Here is an 8766-nt window from a genome sequence, read left to right as displayed (position 1 = left end):
CGGCTGGCTGCTCTTCTGTGCCTGAAAATTTAGGGAAAACAGTTGTAGCATAACTCAGGAGGAAGAGCCAGAGCAGGCAGCTGCCTTCGGCATTGAATTATGTCAGTTCCCATTCAAGTGGTGGGAACATTTGCCATCCAAGCATACTCTGGGATGTGCCAGCACCAAGTGCTTTTGGCAAGTCCAAGCTGCTGGGCACACTCACTCTGTCAGGAACTCTCAACTGGCAACTGGCTTTTTGGTATTTAACCCCACAGAGAACACTGCAGAACCTCTTAGCAGGACCGGATACTTACTTCCTTCTGAAACACCTTTTAACTCAGAGGCAGCAAAACTCTTTGGCAGGTCACTGTTGGTTGGCTTGAGTCTCTGTGGTTAGCTAGGTTGAATAGCCTTCGCTCACAGTGCTTCTAGGCATTGTAGTTTCCCCTTGAGAGTTTTCAGGTCTTTCCAGTAAGTGTAAAGCTTTTTAAATTCTGAATTTAATAGTCTTGGGTTGGGGGAATCTGTAGGTTATGTTTCGGTTGGTTGTACACCTACGTATGAAATACAGTAATTCTGGTGTGATTGAAAGGAGATTTAATACTGACTTCCCTTAGCCTTTCTCAGCTCCAGGACTGATCACTGCTGTCTACCAGGGTTTGCCAAATTCAGTCATCAAAAGAAAATCAATGCTAAATGTTGTCTACACCCAAGGCTGGAGGCAGAACACCTCCCTGGAGACTTGCTGGCTGTGAGCCTTCAACCTTTACCTTTCCATTAAGGTTTTAGACTACCTAAGAAACGGTCTGTCTTTCAAGATGCAGAGTAGGGAATTTCAAATAAAGTGAGGGATCTTCCCCAGGTCTGAGATTCAGTGTTGTTCACTGTGCCCCAGCCACCTGTAGTGGGACAGAAAGGTGGGTGCATGGGAAACCTCTCCTGCCCTGTGCTTGTGCATATCTCTCTGCATCACCTGCTAGCATAAAAGTTGGAGACTTCATCTGAGGCCTCATGCACTCCTTGCTACAATCTGCAGGAGTCTCACTCTCTTCCTTCTGCCATTCATCCTGAGCCAGTTTTGTGCTGTTTTGTTGCCTTGACACTCAGCAAGAGAGATGTACCCACAGAAAGACTGGTTGCTCTTTGCCTCTCATTTTGGCTTTCGGTGCCTGAGGGGTCCCTTTTTCAAAAGATGCTCCCAAAAGATGGCCGTAACAAGGTCCTCAGTTGTGTACTGTTGGGTTTCCAGTCCATGGCACTGAAACAAATTGTGGAGGGATGGGATGTGCATTCATTTGCACACAGAGGAAGAGGATGAAGCAAGAGTAAAATGGGATGAGACTAACTCTTTTTCTTAGTGAGAAGAGCTGGACCAACTCAGAGTACAATGAAAATGCTGCCCATGGCTTACAGACAGAGCAATAATGAATAGATTCAACCAGACACACATATCAACCAGATACAGGGCAATCTCTACCTTCTGTAACGCAAATACATGTTTGAGCTGCTTCCTCCACCCATCTTCTCCCCTCTGATTCCTTCAGCACCTGCTTTATTAAAAATACAATTGCACCCCTGAAAAGTGATGGATTTAGACTCTGTCGCTTTGCTGATGACCTTTAGATTAAAGGCTGGCCCCTGCCCCACAGGTCAGTAGTTAAGTCGCCTATTCTCTCCTCCTCCTTTCATCATCCAGACTGCAAAGAACAAAAGTCAGATCTGCCTTACTCGCCTTCCTTCAGCCATGGCCATTGCATATCATTCCCTAGCAGCAAAGAAATTTGTGGGAGCCTGTTAGATACTGAGAGATAAGTTACTAGATGTTTCATTAATCATACGCTTCTGAAATACATTGGTCCTGCAGCTTCCACTTCGTACTCAGAGAGAGATGCTGGGATGTACCTTAGTGTCCTATACCAGCGCTGTTTTGCCATTTCATTTGTGGCTTAGGAATCCTGTGAGCTTCCCTCTGCTGTGCTCATTGTACCACCCTCCTCTCTTATTTAGACTCAGTACAACTAACAAGGCTGCTGAGTACGTGCCTCATCACAAAGTCTTCCTCAGAACTCCAGAAAAAAAAACAAGTTTTTTTTTGCAGATCTTGGATATTGCTGTGCAATGTCCAGTGTTAGGCACAGCATATTCACACCAGCGAGGATCTGAGTCCACTGAATCTGAGGCCCAAACCCTGATTGCACACCTGATCTCCCTCTAACCACGGGCTAGCCATCAGCAGAGTTCATGCACAAGACTGCAACATCCTTGCAATGTATTTCTTTCCTTACCCAACCCAAATGTCCGACTTCAATTGTACTCTGTAGGCACAAAGGAAATACTGAGAAAGTGGACATGATTAACACCAGGCTTGTTCCTCATGATGTCTGGGTTACTTTGCAGGAAGCTGTATATTGCACCTCTCCTGGCATCAGTTCTGTTAGGTTCTGTGATGGCTGAGAAGTGGCACTTGTCTCCTAGCACCCAGACCTGAATAAAGTAATCCTCATGTGACTTGAAATGTGGAGCCAAGTTCTTCCATTAATCCTGTTGGACATTCCAATAAGGGATTGTCTCACAGGGATTTCTGCAATCACAAAGGCATGGGAGGACTCTTGATACCCACTGTGCAAGTTAGGAGTACAGTAGGTTGGAGGGAGACATGACTTTTAACTTTGTTTAAACTTTAAATCACGTTTTTTTTTAAAAGGAGACACCAAAGATGCTTCTAGAACATACCACCTTAGCTAATCTTCCTTGCAATATAGACAGCAATATCCTCACCAAAAAAAATGATAAAGGTAAAGAAGGTGTTATTCACACAACTCTACGTAGCACTGCTACTTACAGCTAGAAGAGTCGTTAGGGGTCTTAAGGCTAGGGATGAGGCTTTGAGTAGCTTGAGCTAGTTGGAGATGTCCCTGCTTATGGTGGGGGGCTTGGACTAGATGACCCTTGGAAGTCCCTTCCAGCCCAGACATTCTATGATTCCATGGATATATTTGTTGTTTATGGCCAGGTTTTGCCACTTCTGTGAGACATTTTCAGCCAGTTCCAAATGACTTGGTGTTTCCCTGTGCCACAGGTCCCAGTATCTCACAGCACCATGTGAGTATGGCTATACCATGCCCGCTTCCTGAGGAGGGATTGCCACATGATCCTGAGCATAGTTACTAATTTGATATAGCTGCTGTAAGCACAGGGTCCTCCCTAAACTGGCATTGTCCTGCTTAGTACAAACGTATATTTTGAACCTCAAAACATGCCGGTTTTATGGCTTTTACAAATAATCTCTTGAGACGATACCTTTCTCAGGCATATATTGTGCAGAAATCCCTGTCCTGGTGGATCACAGAGCAGTGTCAGGGCTGTGAGACGCCCAGATAAGCACGAAACTGAAACCAGCCCTCTGTCCCAGTGATCCCCATTTTTAGCTCACAACTTTTGCATCTGTCATTGTAGTGCTTCCTCTCCATTTCCCAGCCTCATATGCAATTGGAGATTAGGTTGTTCCCACCAGGGATTATTCAGAAAGAGCAGTTTTACATCATAAGCTCTCCTCAACTTTGGATGAGGTTTTATATCTGAACACAGACTCCAGTCCAAATCTGTAGGTTGTGTCTATCTGAAGAGCTGCAGATAGCAATAGACTCAAATTAATTCTCTGGGCTGCTTTCTGCTTTTTAAAATGGAGTTGGTTAAAATCTTTTGAATTCTGAATATCTGGAAGACAAACACAACAGTGTTGCACAATGAATTTTATTTACCTATCTTTTTTAAAAGCTGGTCAAAATCTTCCTAGGATGTAGATTGAAACAAAATTCAATTAAATGATATAAGAAACCATAATGGCAAATAATCCCTGTCATTCTTCATCATCTGATAATGCTGTTTCTAACATCAAGACTCTTATGTAAGTGCTGAATAATAGAATGATCCTCTACTGGAAATTGCATTGTAACATTTTTGGTATTCTCTACCAAGCGGTATGCAAATATAAAATGAAATTTTAGAGAAGTTTAAAAAGCGAAGGTTAGTTTCTTAGATAATTTATTTGAAATATATTAGATGTTAAATAACGTCATATAGCACAAAGTGTGATCAGTTACACAGTATTTGTTCATAATCAAATACAGATAAGAAATCCACAAAATACAAAGAAGAAACTTGACTCAAAAAAAAATAAAATAAATCTTTGGTAGATAGATCTTTTGAAATACATGCTGAACATGAGAATAGGAAGCTCATAAATGGAAAGGAGAACAAAGAAATTGCTGATGTGAACCAAAGCAATAACATGAGAGGCTTTTAAGGATAGAAAATATAACAAGTATGCCACATTAAGAAATTGTCAGATGTTCTTTCTCCTTCCCTGGACAATAACTCTGTTCACGAGATGATTTGGCTTGCCTCAATGACACGTGTTTTCTAGGATAATAAGTGTCTGATAGACTGAATAGCATCACCACACCTTGCCAGTAAGTGCTGTGATTTACTTTGAATAATTTGTCCTTCTGTAACTCCTAGCAAGTCAACAGAACGACAGGAGGAGGACTTGGCTCATTACCTTTGAGATCTGTGCAGAAGTCTGGGACTCCATTCAGTTACAAATGATTACAGAGTTCACAAACTGTGCAAAGGATTCGTAGTGTGTTTCTACTCAGCTGCTCTCCAGTGCAGTCCTCAGCCCTGAGAGCTCAGAAATGCAGGGATAAGCAAACTGAAGATTATCAGTGTACGGAAACAAAATGAAATCACTATGAACCCATTCAACTTTCTTCTTATTTTTTTCCTTTTGGCCAAAATCTGACCACTTATATGCCTGTACCTTACAGCACCAGCCCTGTACCTGTGTTTCTGTCAAACTTTGGTCTTTGTGATAGGTAGGAAAGCCCAATACACACCAAGCAGGAACCAGCCATGGCCTCTTTGGTGCATCTGGTGATTGGTGAGGCTTTAAAGGCATCTGAGTTTTGAGTGCCAGATCCCCTTGTGCAGAAGGGCTGTGTGTGTTACACGCACAAACCCTGTCTCTGCTTCCTGAAGGCAGCTCATTGTGTCATGACTCTGTTGCTCTAGGCAGCGTTATAACTTGCATGAGCAGTTATATTGCAGACCTTTGCTGGTGCAGTTTACAACTCAATCAGAAAATCAAACCCATTTGTGGGCAACAACCCACAATGGTCACCTTCATACAACCTCCTATCATCTAAACACCTACAGCATGGTGGCTGGCATCCCCTACAGGGACCTGACCCCCTGAATCAACTGGAAGACACTTAAACCAATTTCCTTGTCCTTGCTGCATCAGCCCGTTTGGGATAGGGTCCAGATGGAGGAATCTCAGCTAAAGCAGGTGAAAGCAGGGGTTTTAATGGTGCTCAGCTGGGTGTGCAGGCAGCATGCCCCTACTCTTGTCCATGGTCTTCGTACCCTACCTGGGTCAGATACCGACGCAACGTGACACAGGCCAGCATCACAGCACCAGGGCTTTACAGGTAACAGCAGCAGGATGCGTGCAGCTCGGTTCTGCCACCCACCGCAGCAAAAGCAGGGCTGGTTCAGGACCCTGATTCCCAACACACAGCCCTGTGCTGAAGGGGCACCACAGTGCACAAGTGGTGCATGGCCAGCACCTTCTGGCAGGTCTAGACATGGTCCAGCTACTTCTGCACCCCACTTTGGGAAGGGGCATTGCTCACTGGTGTTTCCATAAAGCTTTTCACAGTGCATCACTGAGGCCTTTCTACTGGAACTTCCCTTCCAAAACAGGACCTTCCCCATTACTACAGCCTGCTGAAGCTGTTTAGCCACTAAACTATTTGGGGATTTGAAGGCAGCTGGAGCATAGATGATCAGCTTCCTTCACATGCATACTGTCACTACTATGGAGGAGGCTTCCTCTGCCTATTGAACCCACTGAAACTCGCCTATGACTATGTCTTCCCTAATTTTAAATTAAATTTTTTTGCTTTAACCTAATGTTTAATTTTGTTCACTAGAGTTTTGCTATGACACTAGGGATCTCTCCAGTCTGATGAAGAAAGATGTAGTCAGGTCCAAAGGCTAGGTCTTCAATTTTCAAAACAAAGAATCAAGCTGGAACTAATACAGGCTCAAGAGTGACTGCAGTTAGGCCCTGGAACCACTGGTGAAGGGCTGTCACAAATACCACATCTCTGAAAATCTTTCACTGCCAAGGCCAGATGTCTGTCTTGGGCAAATTTTGTGGGGCAGTCATAATTCTTGATCTCAGTAGCATTTCCTTGAAATAGAATTTGGCAAATAATCTCCTTCCCTGCCAGGAACACTGGATTAATTTCTATGGCCTGATTCATGGAGGAGATCAGACCTTTCTCACTTGGACTCTGCTGTTACGGTAGTGAGTCCTTCCCAGTTCCCAGGGGCTGCAAGTTTCTGTCTGGTCTTCCAGGCTGTGGGCTGACCAAGGATTTAATTAGCTGATAAATAAAAATGTAATCCAAATAAAACAGTAATAAATATAAATAAATAATCACAATACATAAAGGAGCAACCCCCAGATTCTGCAAAACGAGGAGGACTATCAGGCTAACACCAAAACTGGATGTCTCCTCATCTGCTAGGAAGATGATGACTCTGACCAACACTCTACTCTATTGCCACTCATGCCAGGAGAGGACACTCCACAGTTTTCTACCAGTGTCAGCTCCTCCATGTTTTGCAGGCATGGGGCTTGCTGGAAGAATCCCAGGATGCTGCCCCGCGCTGCCACTGCCGTCTGCTGCAAGCCTGGCTCTCCCAGGACCTTGACAAGAAAGTTGATGTATCTCATAGCTAACCGGAGTGTCTCGTTCTTGCTCAGTTTCTTGTCTGGCGGGTGGGTGGGAATGAGTTTCCTCAGCTTGGCAAAGGCACTGTTAACATTTTGCTGCCGCCATCGCTCTCTGGTGTTGGTGAAGATCTTCCTTGTCATTCTCAAGGTGCTGCAAAGCAAAGGAGACGGTGAGTGAATGCTGGATACCCCTGGCTTTCACACAGGCTACTGCTCTGGGGGCACTGCAACCTCTGGGCCAGGGGCAAGCACACAGTAATGGTGGTAGACATTTCTAATTTTTGCCCTTCGTGGGTGATACCTTTGTCCTCCATGTCCTGCACAGGTTCACCCTAATCCCTAGAAGTCACATCCCCATTCACAGACATAATCACAAGCATTGCAGCTGCAACTAGATGCCAGAGTCAAGTAAGGACTTCACAAAGGAGTAAATGGAGTTTTGGTGCTGCTATAAGCCCAGTTTCTCCAGGTTCCTTAGAGTTCTCCTGTAATTGAAGCCCCAATAGCCAATGCATTAGCTGTCCTACCGGGATGCATGAGGGACACCTGGGCACTTTTTATGGCCAAAGGCAGCCAGGGCTGGGGCAGAATTAACCCACGCTTTCCCAGCCCCAGTGCACATCTTCCTGGGGTCTGGTCCAAGCTGGGTGACTCATAGCTGGAGCTAAGCCAGGTGGACCTTCATCGTAGGCCTTCAGTGAGCAGACAGCCAACACTACAGACACTCATGATTATAGTTATCTCAGGAGTCTTCTCTGGGGAAACAATAGCCTGGTTCCCTGCCTAGCCCACACTGACTGCTTACTGCTGGTGGCCAAGCCTCTTCAGTCTGATCCATGCAGGCCTCTGCTTTAGCCTCTGAGAGCTGCCAAGGCTAAGCCAGAAGTGCCTTGAGTGCAGGCTGCAGAGGGAAAGTGTGATTCCTACAGAACATGCAGGCATCCCAAACAAATGTAGGGGTCAGCTGTCCACCCTGCCTCACAGAGCTGAGCAGCAGAAGGAACTCGGAGCCAGGAACAAACCTGGCAGCAGAAGCGTGCTGTGCAAGGGCTGCACAGTAATTTTAAATAACATTTACCAGAAAGGCTGTCAAAAGCTCTTGGGGTTGCCCTAACCCTGCTCCCACTGCCACTGGAGAAAGTCTCCCTTCCTCTCCCACAGTCCTGCAGGGGAGACGCAATTCTCCATATTTGAAACTGCTTTTTATGCCAATGGCACACAGACAGTTGGAGCATGGAAAAAGTATCTGCAGCCAAGAGACTAATGGACAAATGTTTCCACTTACCCTCTTAGGCATGTGAAAACATCAGCTTTTTGTATTCATTGGCAATCCCACCCTTACAGCAGTCCCACAGAGGACTGGGGAGCAGGGCAGATAGCACTCTTCACCCCCAGAAAGAGGAAACTTCAGGGTGACTGCCCAGCCATGATCCTCAGTCCATAGGAAGCAGCCTTATCCCATGAAGGACACTCAGGGTTCACAAAAGAACATGGTAAGAGTCCATCCCACTGTGACTCAGAGGTTAACTGGTTTGCCTTTGCCAGAGAACCAAAACCATGCATGGCAGGTGGGGAAGTTCCTTCCCAGCTCCTTTGAGTCCCAGTCTAGCACTGATTACAAATCACTAGGAAAGCACAGGTACAGCATAGTAAATTATGTCAGAGCCACCATGTCATGAGATCTTGGTCAGAGATGCAGCTAATACAGATGCACCCATGAATACTCTAAATGGCTTCACTCAGGCTGCCCATACCTTTCAGGCTCCTCTCAGCTGTAATCTTTACAGAGCGAGCATGTTTCTATTTTGGTAGAAGTCTGAAATTACTGCCAGGCCCAGTTATCTACTCTGCCTTTAGGGGAAGAGAGAATAGTCTCATCAAAATGACCTTGCCTCATGAGAGATTCATTTTAGAAAACAAACCCTTGCACTTCAGGTTGCTGAGAGCTTTTAATAATTTTTGTAGACTTACATTGA

General features: G+C 45.2%; 1 protein-coding gene across 1 annotated transcript; it reads right to left on the bottom strand.

Annotated features, from left to right (window-relative positions):
- Positions 1-6577: 6577 nt before the first annotated feature.
- On the bottom strand, positions 6578-6934 carry TAL2 (T-cell acute lymphocytic leukemia 2). Its single transcript, XM_008942841.1, has one exon. The coding sequence runs from the start codon at positions 6929-6931 to the stop codon at positions 6578-6580; it is 354 nt and encodes a 117-aa protein (XP_008941089.1). The 5' UTR covers positions 6932-6934.
- Positions 6935-8766: the final 1832 nt, after the last annotated feature.

This window comes from Merops nubicus, unplaced genomic scaffold (assembly GCF_000691845.1).
Source record: "Merops nubicus isolate BGI_N331 unplaced genomic scaffold, ASM69184v1 scaffold46476, whole genome shotgun sequence".
Taxonomy (NCBI): domain Eukaryota; kingdom Metazoa; phylum Chordata; class Aves; order Coraciiformes; family Meropidae; genus Merops; species Merops nubicus.
This window is presented reverse-complemented; position numbering and strand designations above follow the sequence as displayed.